We start from the raw sequence: 25,610 nt of genomic DNA, 5'->3' as shown, positions 1-25,610 counted from the left end.
TTTCTACGTATGTAGTGCTTATAATTGGTCAAACCTAACACAAATCTTATAATTACAGAACAATAAACGTACAATTTGATGACAACAATCTTCCAGACAGCGACGAAAAGAGACAACTCTACGGCTACGATAAAATTTAACGAATTATGGTGAGAAGCGCCGGTGATGTAACTTTTTACGTTCTTTTTAGTTTAAAAACATAAATTTAAAAGCTACACGTGAAACGCAAACCGGACACAATGGATACGGATTCCGTCGCTCGTCCACAAGGAGCATGCAACAGATTCAACGGTTCCAACACTACTGACGCTTTCGTTTTTTTTTTCACCGGCACACTCCCTTTTTCCTTCCGCGAAACGCAAACCGGACACAATGGATCCGGATTCCGTCGCTCGCCCACAAGGAGCATGCAACAGATTCAACGGATCCAACACTCGATTGATTTACTTTTTATTATGTACACACAAAGCCGGGTCACAGTACGGAAACAAAATGAAACACAAATTCTTTGCTTGCTAGGCAGAAGAAAATGGCTCATAAACTCACACAAACGGCATGCAAATTAAACAAGTTTTCTCTCTTTATTTCTACTTTTCGGAGATGAAAAACTTACGGCTTTTGCAGCAAACCTGTGTAAAGTGTACAAAACCAAACCAACTCCTGCAGTGTAGGAACTGCGCGCAAACTGTTGCTCTCCTCCGTCGGCAGAAACACAGCCCAACGGGATGAATGGCTCGTTCGCAAACTGTTTCTCCTCCCCGGGGAAAATCGTCCAGAAATCACGGGCAAACCGGATAACTTGCACTTTTAAACACTTCCCGAGACGCGAAAACAAATCTCCACCTCGTCGCCACTGTAATATCTCGTAGGAGATTGGGTTCTAAACGGTAATTAACGATTTACGACCGAGACTGTGATACGGTATCGGATACGTAAGTAAACGCGCATCTGTTCGGGTGTGCAGTCAGTAGAAAAACTGATCTTTTATTGATATGATCTCCTGTTCTAGACAGCCAGTGGTGTAGCCGGGATAGATGCTACACTGACATAAACGGATAGTTCGTAAATCGTCCGCAAAGATTGTGATGCCAATCTAACTTTTTACTGTGAAGTCCAAGATACTTGACATGATCGGCAAAATTGATCATTTTGATAAAATAGACTACTCTCTTTGACTACGTCAAAATTTCACAGCCTACTGTATTCGGGTTATTGGCGAAATCAGGCTAAATTGGTGATGAAGCATTTTTTTTCACTGAGTTTGACATAGTTCTTGAGAACAATGACATATAATATTTTTTGCTAATATTATTCACCACTGATTGACGCATTTCGCTTTGTGGTGGCGCTAGTGATTGTAAGGAGTTTCAATTTGAATATTTACACAGGTTTTCAGAACATTTTTTTTGCTCTAGTATTTATAAACATCTGTTATCTGTGATAAAACAAACAAAATTTGTGATGATTCTTTTGTAATAATACGACGCATAAAAATTAGGAAATAACAAAAAAGGCTTGAAAAATAGTGCGATTTTTGAACTTAAATATCTCGTAAAGTACAAAAAATCGCAAGCTACACTTTTCAGGCTACATAGAACAATACTAGATGAAACGGATCTTAACATTTCAGAGAGGTGTATTTTGGTGTTTTTGTGATATTTCCATTTTTATAATGATTGTATTACTCGAATACAGCTTTGTTTCCATGAGTCGACCAGAAGGGCCGATCGACTTATAAAAATATCGAGTCATGGAACAAAAGCTTTTAAAAAACTGTTTAAATAATCCTTGATGGCTTATTTAAACAGTTTTTTGGCAGTAGCCATGAAGTTTAGTTTTAGAGCATGACAGTAGATGGTCTAAAAATGACAGCTCCGTTTTGTACGACAGGCGTTACCGACGTTATGAAATAAGCTTTACTTCTCAGCAGCGTACAGGTCAAGTAATTTTTGGTAGCGGAATCATTCCTTGAACGTTTCTTGTCCTATCCTTTTGCACAGTACTTATGGTCAGCGTACCAGCGTACGTTGGTTATCCCATTTTTCGACGCGAATCAGTAAAACAATAGCTGTTTTACCCGAGGCTTCACCCTTATAAATATTCATTTTTAGGAAAACTTTATGAATTTTTACATCATACTAATCTAATAATTTCATTACAGATATCTGCGTGATAACGTGAAGCTGGTAGATGCTAACAGAATTTGTATATACGGTAATGCAATTATGAAAAAATACTCAATCTAATCATATCTGCGTTTGACTAATTTAAAGTGACCAGGCGTCCCGGATTATCCGGGACAGAGCAATTTTTGACTTGACTCTAGGGTAACCAATATATTTTGGACCCCTAAATATTTTGGACCCCTATATATTTTGGACCCCCTGAGCCATTTTCCTGCAAATTTCCCAGTTTAAATCGAAAGGCAAACTCGTTTCGCATGCCATTTGGAAAAATAGGACAATTCCGAACTTTCATCAGCAGTTTGTACATAGAAAATGTGTTTATTTCATCTGAAATTAATTCAATTTAATCGGTTCATCCATGCAACCGTTACAACACGTTACACACAGAAATTGAAGCCGTCAGAATTTTTTCAAATGTAAACAAATTTTTTTTCAAATTTATGAACTACAAGCGTTTAATTTCTTCGGTTTACCATTGTCAACCGATTGATTAGACTATGGGCAAGCATACTATACAACCAGAATCGTGGACTTTGTCGCCAAACGATAAAAAAATGCCGGGGTCCAAAATATATACTTTGAGGGTCCAAAATGTATTGGTGTGTCCAAAATAATGAAAAACAGTGCTTCACAATTCAATTATTTTCGACGTTTTTTGAATCGTACATGACCGTATGGATATTTTTATCTCGTAGAGGAAGTTTTTCTCTACATTTTGGCATGTTCTTTGACTCGGTTATGCTGTGCAATTGATTAATTGGGACAAAAAACTGAAATCACTTCCTTAGGGGGTCCAAAATACGACCGTTACCCTAAATGGTAGCAATGTTTCTTTTACTAAATAAAAAGATTACATTCTGAAATAAATCCATTTTCAGTCGGAAATGAGCGAAAATGAAGAATCTTGCTCGTACCGATAACAACAAAACTTTCTAAAACAACCATGTATAGGCCTTTTCATGTGACAGATCCGTCTATGCATTTGTTTACATCGGTGGATGACCGGTGCTAACACGAGCCTGTCATTTTCATACAAGAACTGTCAAAGTGCTTCCCGATCAGCTGATTTGAGACGTCATGTGAATAGGCCTATTGGTAAAAAGAGTGCATTACCTGCTACACCCAATTCGATCAAGGTGTAGGATTTTCTGAATCGGTGGCGATCGAGTGTAGAAAAGGTGTGCTACCTGCGGAGTAAAAGAACGGTTTTAGTGCAAGTTTTGCTACACCGCACAGTGCGTTGCTCCATAGTTAAAAATCAAATTTCAAGTTATTTTTATCGGCAATAATGAGTATCCACTAGTGCTTATAGATAGCATCCACTATTGAAACAAGTATTGATAAGATATACAAAGCACAAAAACTACTACAACAAGCGTCGAAAGTGACTGTTCGGTCTCACCGCAACGACAACTCCCATTCACTGCATGCAAGGCGCAGTAAGATATAGCATCAGCGCTGCGGTGTATATTCAATTCTATTTCTCTGTTTCGCCCAGCTAGCAGCAAGCAGCCCAATTGCTTTTATGCTTTTAGCTAATATGTGAATAGTGCGCTGTGTTCATAAAAATCGTAAGAATACAGCGCCACACTAAAAACTGATCTTAAAATGCGGCGAGCTGAGGCGCGTCGCGAGTCTCACTGGCGCGATCCGGTTTGGTGGCGGTGCGACAATACAAACTCACACGTTAGTTTATTGTGCTCTGCAAGATAAATCCACGTAATGCGATTATCTGAAAATGTCGATATACCGTCGCAGTGATAATGAAATTCACCAAATGTTTCAGATTTAGCAAATTTGAAACATTTGCGTCCTTGAAGAACGGAAAAATCCAAGCCTACTTGAATTTTGACGTTGCGTTTGAATTGCGCGCATATCTTTTGCGCGTTACCGCCGCCGCTGGATGTGGATTTAATATAAGCGCCGCAATATATGGCAGTGCAGCAGAAGCACGCACCATGCCTTCAATGCACATGCCAACGGTGTGCGTTACATGTGCGTTATGGCAATGGCCATATGGCAAACAGGGTGGGAGAATATTTTGGTGGGACAAAATTTTGCAGGTGTGAGTCTATTGGAGGGCAAAATCCCCAATATCATAGTCAATAGGGTAACGACTGTTTATTTCGTTCTTAAACGCTAACAGTTGGCGCCAGCGGCAAAAAGTACAGGCAACAACCTTTCGAACATTCAGTTTCTTTCACTGGCCGTCGAGCGACGACACTGTTGTTTGTATTCCACCCACTGATCGCGCTACGCCGGATTCTCAAATTTCTCAAACTTTCAACACAAGCGCATGGAAGAATGGTAGTCGGAGAACTGTCAAAACGTATGGAAAATAATGAAAAACGTAAATTACTTGCAATTAGAAAACTGGATCAAAAAAGTAGTGATAAGAATCCAGTGTAAAGTGAATACATATTTTTTTGCGTTTAGTTCATCTTCCGTGGTGCTTTCTTTGCTTCAGGACTTTGTTTTCACTACCGCTGAAAAAGAGCCATCTATTATTGTTCGTTTCGTTGAGGAATAGATTCTCATGCTTCTTTTGAACGTGGAAAAATAAATACTCACACGTCAGTTTCTATGGCACTTTAATAGAAGCACGCAACTTGCATTCAATATACAATTCAACATGCATGCATAAACACTTCACAACGGTCAGCTAGTAGACCAGTTTTGACAATTGTCTTCGTTTTCGTTGACCACACACATTGGATCCGGGCAGCGCGTAACTGAGCGGCGCGCAACTAACTCAACGAAAGTAAAATATTACAAAATATTCGCAATAGTCAACCGACTCGTGCAAGAGCTAAGCAAGGAATGGTGAACATACTTTTTTCTCCGTGTATTGAGGATTTTGCCCTCTAATAGACTCACACCTAAATAATTTTGTCACACCAAAATATTCTCCCACCATGTTTGCCATATATTGGATGGCGTCGTAGCTAACAAAACCAACAAGTAGTGCACATGTAACGCATTATGTTGAATTGTACATTGAATGCAAGTTGCGTGCTTCTATTATTGTGCCATAGAAACTGACGTGTGAGTATTTATTTTTCCACGTTCAAAAGGTGCATGAGAATCTATTCCTCAACAAAACGAACAATACTTTCTTGGCTTCAAATTACAAACGTAGCTTCGATTACGATGATAATGTTTCTCACTGTTTCTTTGAATTGTATATTTTTTTAATTAGGTTTTATTCTATTTAAGGTTGGGGATACGGAGGATATATATCATCATTGATGATTGTAAGTGACACTGATAATGTAATAAAATGTGGAGTGGCTATCAATCCAATAGTGTCATTTAAATATTTTTGTGAGTATACACTTATTACGTTTATGCTGATAAGTAATTGTGACTAATCATAATAAAAAATCTAGATTCTTTTTTCACAGAACGTTACGTAGTTGATTTTGCCGATGACGACCATACATTGATAGATTCTGATCTATCGATGAAGGCTGGTAACTTTGCCAGAAAAAAAATATTGTTGGTCCACGGAACAGCAGACACGTTTGTTCACGAGCAACATGTTGCATTGTTGACCAAAGCTCTGATCGAGGCCAATGTCATGTTTAGACACCAGGTATGTTTAACAAAATATACACTGAAATTGCAAATGTTAAGTTCATGTACCATAAAATCATAAATATAAATAAATGATTCTAGAATTGTTATACGCACATACCCAAGTAACCACAAGCATTATATCATAGCATTAATTTGATCGAAAGTCAACATTTTTTGCATTGATAATTATTACGCGACCATTCATCAAATTGTGTACGATTATTTTAAATCAACACACATATACAAGTGTATTTTACAATATACTACTTTTGTTAAACAGTTTGGCAAACAGTATTATGCGTTGGTGTTTGTGAGCGATATGTTCTTGTAAATGTCATCGCTTCTTTACTATTTTGAAAAATAATTTCGCTATCAAAGTGTTCTTTGTCGTTCTTACTGTAAATTTGGAGCTTAAAAAGAGTGATTTTTAAAATATTCATTACACGTTCTTCTAATATAACAAATAAGGGACCTGAAAAGTTTGTAATGTAAGTATGGTTCCTAGTCGGTCCATCAAAAAAACGACAAAAAAGTTAATGCATTTTTTTCAATTCCAGTGCCATTACGATCGGGTTGTTTCATCAGAAAAAAAGCTATTATTTATCGTTACCCGTTCCGATCCGATCACCGATCGAGCTGAAATTTTGTACAGTTGTTATAGGACCTAAATGGAATCCAAAAAGTGGACTGGAGCGAGAATCTAAATTTTTCATATAACCGTGTCCCAGGCTAATGCCTCATACTTGCATCACCGAATACACGAACATTAGCTCAGGAAAAGCAACGAAAACCCATGTGCCCCATGTTTTGACCATGTGTAGCATGGTAACTTTTGTGTAAATATTATTTTAAGATTTATTCAATATAAATATAGATGTACATAAACAGTTATATAATTATATTGTTTTTCATGTTCTTCAATGTTAATTTATTATTCGTGTTAATTTATTTTTCGTGTTAATCATATATTATTTCATTGTCAAAATTAACAAATTCATTAGTTCACTTAAATATATGCGATATTCAATATCACAGTTCAAAATGAAATGCAGTTTTCCAAAACCGCATACAAAACTTGCATACAAGTCGCCTTCTACCAATACTATATCAAATATAAGTCCCTGTCGCCTTACACACTACACCACGAAACACGAATAAGCCTAAGGTTCAAAGTTCAAGCCCGAACGTTAACGATCGTTATAAATAGATCGGAGTCCAAAAATAGACGGAACGATACAGGTCATTCAGATGGAATGGTAGCGAAAGAGATAGCGCTTCAATCGGTTCTCATTCGTAGTTGATGAGGATCGTCGTTTGAAAAGGTCGTGAACTTACTTCGGTGATTTTACGTACTTCCGTCCACGAAGATGTAAAATCACACCTTATCTGAGGACTTTCAGAATCTCTACTCGTCCATTTTGACCTGGACCGTGGAAGAGGCGAGAGTGCGTGAATAATTATTAAGTGTCGCGGTGTGTTTCATTTGGTAATAAATTAAAATGTGAGAAGTCTTGTAGATTGAAATTAATGTTACTTTTTGTTCCTTTTCGTTAGCCAAGTAAAGTCGTTAGCCTAAAGCCAAGAAGGTTTAGTGCGGTCTAGTTAGTTTGTGTGTGCGATTGTGAATTGAGAAAGGTAATTGTGATTTTTTTGTTGTGTGGAGAAATTTTTGTTAATGCGTCGAACAGCCGTTCGACGGCTTTTTATCTAGGATCTGCATCTAGCGATCAACGGCCCAAGCTCGGCACACCGCATCTACCGCTAAACGCTGCTCTCGACCCCACGCTTCAGCGCTCAAAAGTCCCGGTTGAGGGGAAAGCCGGAAGGGAATAAACCGTTCCGACAGAGCGGCCATTACCAGTTCTAGTAGCGTGGACAGGCCACGTGTGAAGCCCCCGACGATCCCCACCGTCGTCAACTGCGTCATCCGTCACCGACGCATGTAATTTCCAGCGTGCGACACTTCATCAAGGAGTAAATCCAAAAAGTCGCAGTTCGTTGCCGTATTTGGAGTGGTAGCCGCAATACCACCATCGTCGATGTGCTAATTTCGGAATCCTGCTTTGCCGTCCCATTCTTCGTCCGGCACTTCTGCTTTGCCAGCCCATTGAACGGCCGTCGCTTCTGCTTTGCCGGCGGCATTCATCGCAGCATCTAAAAGGGTCCGTGAGTACAAGCCAAACCAAACTAACCATGCGCATGCGTTAAACTCCACACAAATAACCGAGCTCGAAGACAAGAAGAAGATGATCGATAAATGTCGATAGAATTAATTTAGAGAATCCGCACACACATTAGGGAAAGTAAGAAGAAGAATGAAGAGGAAAGGAACACACCATTATGAATAAAAACCTAGGTTATCAAATTTGAATAAACTTCTAAATGTTTTTGCTGTTTTCAAGCAAATTATGTATTTTGTAGTATGTTAAAGCTTTCCCTGTAACAGTTTTTTGGTCTTCGAGATTTCTCACGTTTCGCGTCGTTCTACCTGTTTATTTTTCTGTTTTCTGTACGCCAGGATAGACTGCCTGGGAAATCAGTCTCTCCACTCACGTGTCTGAAGCGGATAGGGAAATTTGAATTAGTGAGTTCTTCCAGTGATGATACTCGTGAGTGGTGTCTTTTTGTGTCGGTAGAACGACGGTCAGCATCAACTATTTTTTGAGAATCGCTTAAGGCGACCTCTATAACTGAGAAATCTCGATCCACTATACCTTTTGAGTTTTCTGTATCGTTTCCTAAATTGCTATTTGGACTCTTATAAAACAAACCCGCCCTGAGGTTGGGTTTCTTGCCGGGCAAACATAACTCGACAGACGGTCCTCTTCGGAGGTGGTGCTAAAGCCGTCTGTTTTTTGAGCCAGGGAACGGAACAGGAGACAGAAAACCTTTAGCCGTATTTTACGTGCTACATTTTGGCGCCCAACGTTTAGAAGGCAGACACATTTTTCGAATTTTTTGGCGCTTATTGGGCAATTGCACATTTTTGAGAATTTCATTCGTTTTTTGCGTTTTTTGTACATAATACTATAAAAAAACATATATATATACAATACAAATTTATTTATTTATTATCGTATGCGGTATTTTTCATATATAATCCTTTTCAGACTCTATTTTTTCACATAATTCACACACATATATATTATCATATTTATATCATTAAATTATAAGCATTTTGTTGTGTGAAAGAAATATTCGTAGTTGTATGTAGTGTACAAATTTGTGCCGTTCTAAAATTTTCTTTGTAAATAGACAATTAAAGTGAACTTGTAGTTATTTTTTGTTATTCATAAGTCTTGCACATTCTCTAATAATTATAAAAATGTCGTTTCCACACGCTGATTATTTGACTAATGAGGAAATAAATTATGAGCTGGTTCTTCGAAATTACAAAGAGGAAACTGACAAGGATATTCCAACAAAATTGCGGTTGTTGCGTAAACTCTTTCAAACGGATCAAAAAGAGGGAAGGGATTACAGATCGCCTTACAGGTTTGAACAGGAGGTAGACATAATCTCCAATAGGGTTCTACTGATTCAGCAGGAGTGGCAAGGGAAAGAAGGGGATCCTAGGCTAGTCTCGCGATTAAAGCATTATTACTTGCGAGTTCGAAGGGGGAAAACCACAGACAAAGAAGTAGAAAACACTAGGAGGGAACTTCTTAGGTCTATTTCAGAGACTCTTCGCACCGTTACCGATAAGTACCCAGGCGATGATGAGAGCAAAACGAACCCGGGGACACCGCAAGGTCACGAGAATCGCACTAGTAAGGATTTGGGTACATATCCCAAGAACTTGCCGTTGCAATCGAAACCTGACGAGGACCTTAAGGATCCAAAATCATCTCAACCAACATACGAAGAACTACAGGAGAAGATTCGTGAGCTCCAATCTGCTATTCAACAGATGCGAACACAGGGTAGCCAAGGCCATGAACGGAGATCTCGAAATTGGAAGCAATCTGAGCCGACTGGTCTGATCAGGACAATTACGGAACGAGATGACATCGGTAGCGGCATCAGTGAACCAGAAATGGTGAAACAGCACGATGAGGAATGCAGGTCACACCGTCACAAATTGGGCAGTAGTCAGCGTCACAGAGCAACGAGGACTCTCGAGGAAATGTCCGACGAATCTGACAGCGAAGGTGTCGAAGTTCGACGAACCAACCGACAATTCGTTGACCAGATTCCGTACAGGCACAGGGAATACAGGCATAACCTAAACCGAGAGGATGACCGACGTAGGAATAGGATATCGAGCTATGATCGATTCAGCGCAGGTGGCTCTTTTTCAACGGATGGTTATCAGCGCAGGAACGGTCGACAAATTCGAAGGATCGAGCACTGGAAGCTCTCTTTCTCGGGAGATAACAGGGCAGTTTCAGTGGAAAACTTCCTGTACAAACTGAAAAAGATCGCTGCACGTGAAGGAGTATCTCAACAGGGTCTGCTGCGAGATATACACTTAGTCCTTGAAGGTCAAGCCTCGGACTGGTTCTTCACGTATGTGGATGAGTTTGAAGATTGGGAAGATTTTGAGGAGAAAATAAGGTTTCGGTTTGGAAATCCAAACCAAGACCAAGGGATCCGGCAGAAAATCCACGAGAGGAAGCAACTCAGAGGCGAATCTTTCAGCGCTTTTATATCAGAGATCGAGCGTTTGAACAAGATGCTGTCGAGGCCCGACTAGAGGCTTGTAACAAAAATATAATAAAATTTTATCAGAATATGATATGCATATCATATTATGATATAATTTTGTTAGGCTCCGTTATCCATAGAACATAATAAAACAGAAATATAACATAATGTGTTTTATTTCTCTTTAAGATATTTTTTTGTTCATTTTTCACAACTTTATAACAACACAAATAGATAGTTATGCATTTCAATAATATACAATATTTTCGTATATCGAACAGTATTATAATTTTAATACTTTGTATCAAACATTATAACTTGGTTTGATATGTTTTTGATAGAATTAAAACACATTTTGTTATGTTTATGTTACTATTCATACACTTTTTGTTATAATTTTAGTTATTTTAACAACATCCTGCATCAAGTTTGTAACAAAAAAAATTTATAACATATGCTGATATAATTTTGCTATGTACCCTTAGTCGGGGGCCACTATCCAAACGGCGGAAGTTCGAAGTGGTGTCGGACAATATGCGCCCACACTATCGTTCAAAGATCTCTATTGTTCGAGTCCGAGATTTAGAACATTTGATCCAGCTGAACCATAGAATCGATGCAGCGGATAGTAGTTACCAAATTCACAACGAGTTCAGAAATACGGAACAGAGGAATCAGCGGAATGTCCACCATGTAGATTGTGATCATTCGCAGGATGAATGCGACGAACCGGAGGAAGTAGATGTGGTGGATACAAGAATGAATCACCGGGGACAAACATCGAATGGAAGAATCCAATCAACATGTACCAAGAACATGAGTAGAGCGAATCAACAGCAGACAAGTCCATCAGCGGAGAATACGTGTTGGAACTGTAGGAAAGTCGGTCACAACTGGCGGGACTGTAGAGAACCCCGAGCAATCTTTTGTTACGGATGTGGCGAGTTGGGGCGAACAATCCGTTCGTGCCAGCGTTGTGCGGAATCAAACTGCAAATGGAACGCCCCGATCCAGGGAAACCAATAAGGGGATGTGCGAAGGGGAGCCCGGACATTCCAGAGGAAATTAAGGTTCCCGCAGAGAAAGGTCATTTCGATCCGGTTGACCGGATACATACAATTAAGATTCATACCCGGAAATGTCCTTATTTACGAGTGAAAGTATTCGACACAGAGATTATAGGATTACTGGACTCAGGGGCGGGAATCAGTGTGGTAAACTCGTTGGAATTATCGGAGAAGTACGGCCTGAAGCTACAGCCGACTAGACTTCGAGTCTGTACTGCCGATAACACCGAGTATCAATGCTTAGGGTATCTGAACGTTCCTTATACGTACAAGAACGTAACTAGAGTGGTACCAACCGTGGTGGTCCCACAGATCTCAAAACCGATTCTGGGTTGTAATTTCTGGCGAAGTTTTGGAATATATCCAATGGCAGATCTGGGAAATGGGCCAGAGCCGGTGGGTAGTTTCACGACATCGCAAGAGACGATTGCGTTCACCCTTGAACCGTTGGGAGAATTGCCAAAAATTCAACTATCAGGAAGCGACACAACATTAGACATTCCTACGTTTGACATTCCGGAGGAGGTACAGGAACCAATGGTCGAAACCTTGGAAACTGAACATGAACTGACAGATAGGGAGCGAGAGGAACTAGTTCAGGTGATTAGGGATTTTGAGTTCACTAGTAGCAACAATTTAGGCCGAACGCATTTGATTGAGCATGAAATTGTACTCAAAGAAGGATCGAAACCAAAGAATCAGGTGATGTACCGTTCAGCACCGGCCATTCAAAAAGAGATCGATGCGGAAATCCAGCGTTTTAAGGACATGGGGGTCATAGAGGAGTGTTACAGCGAATGGACGAACCCGTTGGTGCCGGTCAGAAAATCGAACGGCAAAATTAGGGTTTGTTTGGACTCTAGGAGATTGAACAGCATGACTATGAAGGACAGTTACCCAATTAGAAATATGTTGGAAATTTTTCAGCGGTTGGAGAATGCGAAGTACTTTTCTATTATCGATTTGAAGGACGCATACTTCCAAATTCCGCTGAAAGAGGAATGCAGAAACTACACGGCCTTCCGAACAAGTAAAGGGCTGTTCAGGTTCAAGGTATTACCTTTTTTTTATTTATTTTAACCAACGCACCTTTTACCATGTGCAGGTTGATGGATAAGGTCATTGGATTTGATCTGATACCGTACGTATTCGTCTATCTGGACGATATCGTAATAGCTTCCAGAACGATGAAAGAGCATTTTCGACTGTTGAAAATCGTAGCTGAGAGATTGAGAAAGGCCAACCTGACAATCTCGCTCGAAAAATCACGGTTTTGCCGCAAGCAGGTAAAATACCTGGGATACCTCTTGACCGAACGGGGGGTCGCGATTGATGCGTCAAGGATATCACCAATACTTGACTATTCAAGACCAAAAACCGTTAAGGATGTGCGTAGATTGCTGGGATTAGCGGGATTCTACCAGCGATTTATACAGAACTACAGCCGGATAACTACACCAATCACTGATCTCTTGAAGAAGGCGAAGAAGAAGTTTGAGTGGACCGAAGCTGCCGAAAATGCGTTTACGGAATTGAAATCGGTATTAACCTCCGCTCCAATTCTAGCAAATCCAGACTTTACCAAACCGTTTACAATTGAAAGCGACGCATCCGATACAGCAGTAGGAGCAGCCTTGATTCAAGAACAGGACGGACAGAACCGAGTGATTGCGTATTTCAGCAAAAAGCTAAGTAGAACGCAGAGAGCTTATTCGAGTGTGGAGAAGGAGTGTTTGGGGGTGTTATTGGCCATTGAAAATTTCCGACATTATGTCGAGGGGTCGCGTTTCAAAGTGGTCACAGACGCTCGAAGCCTCTTGTGGCTGTTTACCATTGGAGTGGAGTCCGGTAATTCAAAACTTCTCCGATGGGCCCTTAAAATACAGTCGTACGACATTCAGCTAGAGTATCGAAAAGGAGCTAGTAATATAACAGCAGACTGTCTGTCCCGATCGGTAAATGTGCTTGATCTGTCATCGCAAGACGAAGAGTACGAAGAACTCGCCGAGGACATACAAGCCAACCCTAAGAAATATCCGGAATATCGGGTATCCGATGGACAAATTCTTAGGTTCGTGACGAACAAGAACCGTGCCGAGGACAGCCGATTCCGATGGAAAATTGTACCTCGACGATTAGAACGAAACGAAATCGTAAAAAAGGATCACGAAGTTGCGCATTTTGGTTTTGAGAAAACGGTTCAGGGACTCAGAAGACGATATTACTGGCCAGGAATGGCGAAAGATGTAAGGAAATTTTGTCAAGAGTGTCTGAAGTGCCAGACTGCGAAGTCGGGAAATACGAATTCAACTCCACCCATGGGAGGACAGAAAGAATTTCTGGAGTATCCTTGGCAATTCGTAACGCTTGATTACGTTGGTCCTCTGCCGGCATCAGGGAAAGGAAGACACACCTGCTTGCTCGTTGCGACGGATGTGTTTAGCAAATTCGTGTTGGTTCAACCATTTCGTGAAGCGAAAGCTAGTTCACTGATTGAATTTGTGCGAAACATGATTTTTCTGCTCTTCGGGGTACCGGAGGTGATTCTTACGGACAACGGGACGCAATTCACGTCGAAGGCTTTTCGAGATCTCCTGACAGAATATGGGGTCAATCATTGGCTCACCCCGTCGTATCACCCACAGGTGAACAATACAGAGAGGGTGAACCGAGTGGTTACGACAGCGATACGGGCGACGATAAAGCAGCACAAAGACTGGGCGGAAAATCTTCAATCGATTGCGTGTGCGATTCGAAACGCTGTACATGAATCCACCAAGTGCACTCCGTACTTTGTAGTATTCGGCCGTGAGATGGTTTCGGACGGTCAAGAGTACCAAAGATTGCGACAAGGTTCGACGAATAATAATACAAGGAGTGGAAACACTCAGGATAAGCGGGAAAGTCTGTATGCGGAGATAAAGCAACATCTCGCGAAAGCTTACGAACGCCACAAGCGAATGTACAATCTACGATCAAACTCGGAATATCCTACTTACGTCGCTGGGGAAACGGTACTAAAGCGAACCTTCGAACAGTCGAGCAAGACAAAGAACTTCTGCGCGAAGCTAGCCCTGAAGTATGAACTCGCCGTAGTCAGGAAAACGTTAGGAAAACACTGCTACGAGCTTGAGGACCTTCAAGGGAAACGGCTAGGCGTCTTTTATGGGAGTCATCTGAAGAAGATGCACCCACCGTCTTAGACAACTTTTTTTCAAGCTATGAACCTCTTCGGAGTGACCTTTTTAGAAAAACACGCCTACGGGTTCATAAATCACCGAGTCACTAAGGTGACCAACGACTTTTTCAAAAGCTATGAACGTGAGAGACTATTTTCAAAAAAAAAAAAACCTTCGGAGAAGTCATACGTCACATAGTCGATTGGATTAGGGAAATGTTTTAGGATCACCACTGTCGATTAAAGAGTGTCCCTGGGCGATGATTTCTCACTGAAGTAGTAAGAATCATCAAGCATAGAAGGAGCTGGGCGATGATCTGGTAAGGAGTAGTGGCAACACGAATACTACAGAGAGCCTAAGTGATGACTTCCGATCCTTAGTACTCAGTACTAAGTTAGTACTGATTCTTATGAAGCCAAGGAAGGAGCCCATGTTTGACCTCTGGCCTAAATTGACCGTACGGTGGCTCTAAATCATCCATCACTGTGATTGATCGCCTATAATGACGTCATCTCACATGGAAAATTCGATGGACATTGATAACTCAAGCTATGAACACTTCCTCTTGAAGCAACTAAGGCATTTCCATGAAAATCTCCACGAAAACACCTTCAAGGGCAAAGTAATCCAAGAATAAAGGGAGTTGAGACTACGAAACGTAATCCTCCCATGTAAATATAGTAAATATTAGATTAGTTGTTAGTACGCGCCTAACGCCCTACGGTAATTCTATTATTAGTACCTTAAACTAAGATTAATTAGTAAATGAATTAACTCACGATTCTTATTAGAAATAGCCCATGTTTTCGTACTTCAATTTCGATCCCAGTCCTAGTTGCGTTTCTCATATTCGTCATAGTATTGGTTTGTCAGTCCTACTTTATCGTCATGGTTGTGTTTATCCTTCTATGGCGTTATGCATATTCGTCCGTCGTTGTTTGGGTTAAAAATAGTCCTCAAGTCCATCCCTTTCGTCATTTTTCCGTCCTTTGTCCTATTCGAAGCAGTTCTGATCATTCTTATAATCTAGTTGTCGTAGTAATCGTTATCCATCGCTAGAATCAGTTTCCAATAAGAACTTTATCCTTGCCATGTTGAATTATTTTCGCATGGGTTACGTGACCTAAAAAGACAAGAAAGAACCCACCCCAAACCCAAAAACAGCTCAATTTACAAAACAAACACAAGATACAGTAAATTTAATACTTTCCGTAAAGTTTCGCCATCCTTGGTTTAGTTTCCGTCCGATATTGTAAAATTTTTCACCAGCTCAAATTTCCAACTTGCACTTTTTCAATTGTTTTTCACATTTTGTTTTGTTCGTTTGGACGTTCGTGTTTAGTTTTGTTCCGTTACGTTGGTAGCGCATGAGTGGGTGAGTAACAAGGGAGTGAGTGACGGCTCGTTCCCGGAGTGACCGATCGAGGGGTGATTCATTGTTTGTGGTATTGTATGTTCTCATAATATTTCGAATGAAATATTTATGATGAAGATTTTAAAATTTATGTTGTTTGTGTGTTGTGAAATGTGTTCGGACTTATGTCTGGAGTATTTTCGCAACACACTGTTTAAAGTGAAAAGCGGCTCTGATCATATGTTTCGGGTAGAATATCTGGAGGGATCGCAGCCAGGATTCACTAGTCCATTTATTGCGGAAAGTGAACGCGGTCAAGGATTCGGAACATGTTCTGGAGTAGACTGACGTTCATGATTCACAGGTTCTTGTTGTGGGAGTTTTACGGACACTGTCTTAGTTTTCGGCTCATGATGGCTGGAGTAGAAGACAGGGGTCCTAGTTCATGTTTACTTCTCTGGAGTGAAGGCCTACTCCAGATGCAAGTATTTTATTGTCACGTTTTTTTTGTTGTTGTGTGTATGCGTTGCCTGCCAACTGTCATTTTTTCAATACAATAGCCCAATCACTTTCTTCAATAGAATCAAATATCAGCTGAAACATTTTTTAGGGTTTAACCCTACGAAAATTTGATTGAAATTCTCTCAATTTCAATCAAATTTTCGTACCTTTAGTAGAGGATAATGTAGCATGGTAACTTTTGTGTAAATATTATTTTAAGATTTATTCAATATAAATATAGAGCGATTTGTAGTTAGCCTCGATTTAGCCTCGATATTTAATTTGCTGTTGTACGGTTCTTTCGAGGCTAACTACAAATCGACCGAGGCTAAGGTTTTGGTGCATTTTATCAAAAAACCGATAGTTGCATTGAAAAGATCACGCCTTTTCCAAGCGGAAAACATATAAAAACCTTTGGGTTTGACCACTTATTGCTGTTTTAAATGCGAAAACATATTTTGCCATACTGACTTGCATGCAAGTTCCGAGGCTAACTACAGAAATCGAGGCTGAGAGGGAAATCAATTAAAATCAAATAGTAAACGCAATAATATTCGTTCAATTGCAATAAACTTATTAAAAAAAATGCATTCATAAGACCCCAATAATAGTACATCCAACAATAAACGGTAATAAAAATTAATTAGCAACGCTTAGCATTAAAATCAAATTAAAACAGTGTATCAACAACGCGCCTCACAAAACGACCGAGGCTAAGGTTTTGGCTGAATAAATATGCAAATCTCGCACACTGCAACATAGACGGGATCCATATGAAGCGATTGGTGCATTGGAATTGAAAATTCGTTTAAGTTTTCTCAACTTTTTCCTAAATTTACGGATTTTAGAAAAATTCTCAGATTTTTAAGCATGAGCCTCACAAAACGACCGAGGCTATGGTTTTGGCTGAATGAATATGCAAATCTCGTTCACCGCAACATAGTCAGGATCCATATGAAGCGATTGGTGCATCGGAATTGAAAATTCGTTTTAGTTTTCTCAACTTTTTCCTAAATATACGGATTTTTGAAAACTACTCAGATTTTGAAGCATGAGCCTCACAAAACGACCGAGGCTAAGGTTTTGGCTGAATGAATATGCAAATCTCGCTCACCGCAACATAGACGGGATCCATATGAAGCGTTTGGTGCATCAGAATTGAAAATTCGTTTAAGTTTTCTCAACTTTTTCCTAAATTTACGGATTTTAGAAAAATTCTCAGATTTTTAAGCATGAGCATCACAAAACGACCGAGGCTAAGGTTTTGGCTGAATGAATATGCAAATCTCGTTCACCGCAACATATACGGGATCCATATGAAGCGATTGGTGCATCGGAATTGAAAATTCGTTTTAGTTTTCTCAACTTTTTCCTAAATTTACGGATTTTTGAAAACTACTCAGATTTTGAAGCATGAGCTTCACAAAACGACCGAGGCTAAGGTTTTGGCTGAATGAATATGCAAATCTCGTTCACCGCAACATAGATGGGATCCATATGAAGCGATTGGTGCATCGGAATTGAAAATTCGTTTTAGTTTTCTCAACTTTTTCCTAAATTTACGGATTTTTGAAAACTACTCAGATTTTGAATCATGAGCCTCACAAAACGACCGAGGCTAAGGTTTTGGCTGAATGAATATGCAAATCTCGTTCACCGCAACATAGACGGGATCCATATGAAGCGATTGGTGCATCGGAATTGAAAATTCGTTTTAGTTTTCTCAGCTTTTTCCTAAATTTACGGATTTTTGAAAACTACTCAGATTTTGAAGCATGAGCCTCACAAAACGACCGAGGCTAAGGTTTTGGCTGAATGAATATGCAAATCTCGCTCACCGCAACATAGACGGAATCCATATGAAGCGATTGGTGCATCGGAATTGAAAATTCGTTAAAGTTTTCTCAACTTTTTCCTAAATTTACGGATATTAGATAAATTCTCAGATTTTTAAGCATGAGCATCACAAAACAACCGAGGCTAAGGTTTTGGCTGAACGAATATGCAAATCTCGCTCACTGCAACATAGATAGGATCCATATGAAGCGATTGGTGCATCGGAATTGAAAATTCGTTTTAGTTTTCTCAACTTTTTCCTAAATTTACGGATTTTGAAAAATACTCACAACTTTGTCAGATTTTTAAGCATGAGCCTCACAAAACGACCGAGGCTAAGGTTTTGGCTGAATGAATATGCAAATCTCGCTCACAGAAACATAGACGGGATCCATATGAAGCGATTGGTGCATCGGAATTGAAAATTCGTTTTAGTTTTCTCAACTTTTTCCTAAATTTACGGATTTTAGAAAAATTCTCAGATTTTCAAGCATGAGCCTCACAAAACGACCGAGGCTAAGGTTTTGGCTGAACGAATATGCAAATCTCGCTCACTGCAACATAGATAGGATCCATATGAAGCGATTGGTGCATCGGAATTGAAAATTCGTTTTAGTTTTCTCAACTTTTTCCTAAATTTACGGATTTTGAAAAATACTCACAACTTTGTCAGATTTTTAAGCATGAGCCTCACAAAACAACCGAGGCTAAGGTTTTGGCTGAACGAATATGCAAATCTCGCTCACCGCAACATAGACGGGATCCATATGAAGCGATTGGTGCATTGGAATTGAAAATTCGTTTTAGTTTTCTCAACTTTTTCCTAAATTTACGAATTTTAGAAAAATACTCACAACTTTGTCAGATTTTTAAGCATGAGCCTCACAAAACAACCGAGGCTAAGGTTTTGGCTGAATAAATATGCAAATCTCGCTCACCGCAACATAGACGGGATCCATATGAAGCGATTGGTGCATTGGAATTGAAAATTCGTTTTAGTTTTCTCAACTTTTTCCTAAATTTACGAATGTTAGAAAAATACTCACAACTTTGTCAGATTTTTAAGCATGAGCCTCACAAAACGACCGAGGCTAAGGTTTTGGCTGAATGAATATGCAAATTTCGCTCACCGCAACATAGACGGGATCCATATGAAGCGATTGGTGCATTGGAATTGAAAATTCGTTTTAGTTTTCTCAACTTTTTCCTAAATTTACGAATGTTAGAAAAATACTCACAACTTTGTCAGATTTTTAAGCATGAGCCTCACAAAACGACCGAGGCTAAGGTTTTGGCTGAATGAATATGCAAATTTCGCTCACCGCAACATAGACGGGATCCATATGAAGCGATTGGTGCATTGGAATTGAAAATTCGTTTTAGTTTTCTCAACTTTTTCCTAAATTTACGAATTTTAGAAAAATACTCACAACTTTGTCAGATTTTTAAGCATGAGCCTCACAAAACAACCGAGGCTAAGGTTTTGGCTGAATAAATATGCAAATCTCGCTCACTGCAACATAGACGGGATCCATATCAAGCGATTGGTGCATTGGAATTGAAAATTCGTTTTAGTTTTCTCAACTTTTTCCTAAATTTACGGATTTTTGAAAAATACTCACAACTTTGTCAGATTTTTAAGCATGAGCCTCACAAAACAACCGAGGCTAAGGTTTTGGCTGAATAAATATGCAAATCTCGCTCACCGCAACATAGACGGGATCCATATGAAGCGATTGGTGCATTGGAATTGAAAATTCGTTTTAGTTTTCTAAACTTTTTCCTAAATTTACGATTTTTTGAAAAATACTCACAACTTTGTCAGATTTTTAAGCATGAGCCTCACAAAACGACCGAGGCTAAGGTTTTGGCTGAATAAATATGCAAATCTCGCTCACCGCAACATAGACGGGATCCATATGAAGCGATTGGTGCATTGGAATTGAAAATTCGTTTTAGTTTTCTCAACTTTTTCCTAAATTTACGGATTATCCTACATTTACGGATTTTTGAAAAATACTCACAACTTTGTCAGATTTTTAAGCATGAGCCACACAAAACGACCGAGGCTAAGGTTTTGGCTGAACGAATATGCAAATCTCGCTCACTGCAACATAGACGGGATCCATATGAAGCGATTGGTGCATCGGAATTGAAAATTCGTTTTAGTTTTCTAAACTTTTTCCTAAATTTACGGATTTTAGAAAAATTCTCAGATTTTCAAGCATGAGCCACACAAAACGACCGAGGCTAAGGTTTTGGCTGAACGAATATGCAAATCTCGCTCACTGCAACATAGACGCCCAGTAAACACACCATCGTATATAATATGATATAAGAGTAAAAATGTGGAGGCGATATACGTACATATTGCATGCAGCCTTATGGCGCATGTACGTATATCGCCTCCACATTTGTACTCTTATGCGCTATCGTATACGAGTTTGTGTTTACTGGGCGGGATCCATATGAAGCGATTGGTGTATCGGAATTGAAAATTCGTTTTAGTTTTCCCAACTTTTTCCTACATTTACGGATTTTTGAAAAATACTCACAACTTTGTCAGATTTTTAAGCATGAGCCTCACAAAACGACCGAGGCTAAGGTTTTGGCTGAACGAATATGCAAATCTCGCTCACTGCAACATAGACGGGATCCATATGAAGCGATTGGTGCATCGGAATTGAAAATTCGTTTTAGTTTTCTAAACTTTTTCCTACATTTACGGATTTTAGAAAAATTCTCAGATTTTCAAGCATGAGCCACACAAAACGACCGAGGCTAAGGTTTTGGCTGAACGAATATGCAAATCTCGCTCACTGCAACATAGACGGGATCCATATGAAGCGATTGGTGTATCGGAATTGAAAATTCGTTTTAGTTTTCCCAACTTTTTCCTACATTTACGGATTTTTGAAAAATACTCACAACTTTGTCAGATTTTTAAGCATGAGCCTCACAAAACGACCGAGGCTAAGGTTTTGGCTGAACGAATATGCAAATCTCGCTCACTGCAACATAGACGGGATCCATATGAAGCGATTGGTGTATCGGAATTGAAAATTCGTTTTAGTTTTCCAAACTTTTTCCTACATTTACGGATTTTTGAAAAATACTCACAACTTTGTCAGATTTTTAAACATGAGCCTCACAAAACGACCGAGGCTAAGGTTTTGGCTGAACGAATATGCAAATCTCGCTCACTGCAACATAGACGGGATCCATATGAAGCGATTGGTGCATCGGAATTGAAAATTCGTTTTAGTTTTCTAAACTTTCTCAGATTTTCAAGCATGAGCCACACAAAACGACCGAGGCTAAGGTTTTGGCTGAACGAATATGCAAATCTCGCTCACTGCAACATAGACGGGATCCATATGAAGCGATTGGTGTATCGGAATTGAAAATTCGTTTTAGTTTTCCCAACTTTTTCCTACATTTACGGACTTTTGAAAAATACTCACAACTTTGTCAGATTTTTAAGCATGAGCCACACAAAACGACCGAGGCTAAGGTTTTGGCTGAACGAATATGCAAATCTCGCTCACTGCAACATAGACGGGATCCATATGAAGCGATTGGTGCATCGGAATTGAAAATTCGTTTTAGTTTTCTAAACTTTTTCCTAAATTTACGGATTTTAGAAAAATTCTCAGATTTTCAAGCATGAGCCACACAAAACGACCGAGGCTAAGGTTTTGGCTGAACGAATATGCAAATCTCGCTCACTGCAACATAGACGGGATCCATATAAAGCGATTGGTGCATCGGAATTGAAAATTCGTTTTAGTTTTCCCAACTTTTTCCTACATTTACGGATTTTTGAAAAATACTCACAACTTTGTCAGATTTTTAAGCATGAGCCTCACAAAACGACCGAGGCTAAGGTTTTGGCTGAACGAATATGCAAATCTCGCTCACTGCAACATAGACGGGATCCATATGAAGCGATTGGTGTATCGGAATTGAAAATTCGTTTTAGTTTTCCAAACTTTTTCCTACATTTACGGATTTTTGAAAAATACTCACAACTTTGTCAGATTTTTAAGCATGAGCCACACAAAACGACCGAGGCTAAGGTTTTGGCTGAACGAATATGCAAATCTCGCTCACTGCAACATAGACGGGATCCATATGAAGCGATTGGTGCATCGGAATTGAAAATTCGTTTTAGTTTTCTAAACTTTTTCCTAAATTTACGGATTTTAGAAAAATTCTCAGATTTTCAAGCATGAGCCACACAAAACGACCGAGGCTAAGGTTTTGGCTGAACGAATATGCAAATCTCGCTCACTGCAACATAGACGGGATCCATATAAAGCGATTGGTGCATCGGAATTGAAAATTCGTTTTAGTTTTCCCAACTTTTTCCTACATTTACGGATTTTTGAAAAATACTCACAACTTTGTCAGATTTTTAAGCATGAGCCTCAAAAAACGACCGAGGCTAAGGTTTTGGCTGAACGAATATGCAAATCTCAGTGCGCATCGTACCTTCGTGCTGTGCGTACACGAATTCTCTCTGCTCTTGGAAGTTTTCTTAAAAACTACCTAAAGCAATAAAACAGTACTTTTCAGTGCTACAAAAACAGTACTTTTCAGTGCTAAAATTAAAAACGGTACTTTTCAGTGCTACTTAAACAGTACTTTTCAGTACTATTTTTTCTACTATTGATCCCTTTACGATCCTTGTTTGGACCCGTGCCTTCGATTTTTCGTTGGACCCGTTGGCGAAAGCTAGCGGTGGTAATCCTTCTTGGACACCGTCTTGGGAAAAAACCTTTCGAAGGTCACGTCTTCTTTCGTTTATTAATTAAACATGGTATCAACAACAAACAAAATGAAGGGTGAATCTCTGAATTCACTACTTCCTTCCAAAAAAGTGGGTTTTAAAACTGTCACTACACGTGGCAAGAATGGAAGAAAGGACGCTTCCCCGGAATGCGAACTTTCTTCCAAGGGTGAAATGAATAATTGTATCGAAATGAGCAATCAGTTCGATGCTCTAGACAAATTTTCCGAACACCAAATCGAAGCAGCCTCTAGCCCAGGCTCTTTGATTCAAGTGAGGAAGCAAAGAGTGCCGCCTATCGTGGTCAGTTGTTCCGAATTTGGGGGATTTAGGCAGGAGATCTTGAACTCCATTAGGGGAATCAAGGTTTCCTTCCAAATCGCAAAGAAAGGAGACTGTCGCGTTTTGCCGGAAACTCTTAAAGATCGTGAGCTTCTTCTCAAACATCTTGAAGAGAAGAAGCACAAATTTTTTACTTATGACGACAAAACTGAACGTTTGTTCAAAGTTGTCTTGAAAGGTCTCTCAAGTGACTATAAATCACCTGAAGAGATCAAAAATGGAATAAATGATTTACTTGGATTTTCCCCAGTCCAAGTAATCATTATGAAAAAGAGAACCCAATCTGGCATTGTTCGGAAAGGGCTTTCTCAAGAATTTTATTTAGTTCACTTTAACAAAAAAGAACTAAATAATATTAAAGCTTTAGAAAAAGCAAAACTTTTGTTTGATGTCCGTGTGACATGGGAACATTTCCAGAAACCTGGAGGAAATTACCAGAACCCCACTCAGTGCCGTCGGTACAAAAAATTGTCGCATGGATGCTAAATGCATGATTTGCGGAGGTTCTTCTCACGCCTAAAGACGTCTGTCCAGTGAAGGAAGATACCACCAAATTCATATGTTGTAATTGCGGGGCTAACCATAAATCCAATTTTTGGAATTGTCCTTCACGAAAAAAGGTCATTGAGGCTCGTGCCAGGCAGATGAAAGATAATATCCGTTACGATAACGGTCGTTTCCGGAATTTGCCTGGTAGAGTATCGAACAATGCTCATTTTTCAGTTAACGATCGCTTGATTAGGAATCATACCCATCAGGAAGATCATAATCATGCTCAGTCACAAACTAATTTTAATCCGTCGGGTAGCCGTTCGAATCTTTCTATTTCGAATGTATCTACCCACGGTAAATCCTTTGCCGATATCGTAGCAGGAAATTCGAACTCCTCCCCTGCTCGATCCATGGGTACCCATTCTACTAGTTTCAAATCAAATGGAAAAAACCCTACCGCCACAGGTAACTCCGCTTCTTCGTCTACCGAAAATTCCAATGGGAAATCACATGACATGTCTGCCTCTGATTTTAATTTTCTAACTGAACAATTGAATCTAATGATTGATGCAATGTTCAAAGCCACCACTATGACTGAAGCAGTCCAAGTAGGTGTAAAATTTACAAATCAAATTGTTATTGGATTACGTTTTTCTAATGGATCCAAATAATAATTTAAATATTTTAAATTGGAATGCTCGTTCTCTGAATGGTAAAAAGGAAGAGCTGTTTAATTTTCTTACGGTTAATAACGTGCATATAGCAGTTATTACCGAAACGTATTTAAAACCTGGATCTAAACTCAAAAGAGATCCTAACTTTTTTGTTTATCGTAATGATCGACTTGATGGGGCATGTGGGGGAGTTGCAATCATCATTCATAGGCGTATAAAACATCAACTGTTTTCATCATTTGAAACTAAAGTTTTTGAAACTTTAGGTGTTTCTGTTGAAACACAGTTTGGTAAATATACTTTCATAGCTGCCTATTTGCCTTTTCAATGCTCTGGGCAGCAAGTTAATTTGCTCCAAACTGACTTGCGTAAATTGACTCGCAATAAGTCAAAATATTTTGTCATTGGTGACTTTAATGCCAAACATCGGTCATGGAATAATTCTCAAAGTAATTCCAACGGCAGAATTTTATTTGATGAGTGCTCTTCAGGATATTTCTCAATTCAATACCCTGATAGCCCCACATGTTTTTCCTCTTCTAGAAATCCATCTACGATTGATTTGGTCTTAACCGACTCTAGTCATCTTTGTAGCCAACTGATTACTCATGCTGATTTTGATTCTGATCATGTCCCTGTTACATTTCAAATATCCCAAGAAGCGATTCTCAATCCTATCAGCTCCACTTTCAATTATTTACGAGCCGACTGGAATATATATAAAACGTATGTTGACTCCAATCTTGATGTTAACATTTCTTTAGAAACTAAACTTGATATTGACAATGCTCTTGAAACTTTAACAAATTCCATTGTTGAAGCCCGGAGCATTGCAATTCCAAAATGTGAAGTAAAATTTGAATCCGTGATTATAGACGATGATCTTAAACTCTTGATCCGTCTTAAAAACGTGAGGAGAAGGCAATTTCAACGCACTCGCGATCCTGCTATGAAAATTATA

At 39.4% G+C, this 25,610-nt stretch overlaps 1 protein-coding gene across 6 annotated transcripts in view; it reads left to right on the top strand.

Moving 5' to 3' along the window:
- Positions 1-25,610, top strand: part of LOC5565467 (dipeptidyl aminopeptidase-like protein 6) — a 546,556-nt gene that overhangs the window by 443,368 nt on the left and 77,578 nt on the right. For 4 of the 6 annotated variants that reach the window (XR_002503132.1, XM_021857015.1, XM_021857012.1 and 1 more), the window contains 3 exons: positions 2,162-2,214; positions 5,403-5,510; positions 5,576-5,781. Coding sequence is in view for 5 of the 6 variants with exons in the window: in XM_021857015.1 (XP_021712707.1) it covers positions 2,162-2,214; positions 5,403-5,510; positions 5,576-5,781 (367 nt within the window). In the remaining variant the exon portion in view is untranslated. Of the gene's footprint in view, positions 1-2,161; positions 2,215-5,402; positions 5,511-5,575; positions 5,782-25,610 lie in introns of those variants that run through there. The other 2 variants (XM_021857016.1, XM_021857014.1) reach the window with 2 other exon arrangements.

This window comes from Aedes aegypti, unplaced genomic scaffold (assembly GCF_002204515.2).
Source record: "Aedes aegypti strain LVP_AGWG unplaced genomic scaffold, AaegL5.0 Primary Assembly AGWG_AaegL5_hic_scaff_5_PBJ_arrow, whole genome shotgun sequence".
NCBI lineage: Eukaryota > Metazoa > Arthropoda > Insecta > Diptera > Culicidae > Aedes > Aedes aegypti.
This window is presented reverse-complemented; position numbering and strand designations above follow the sequence as displayed.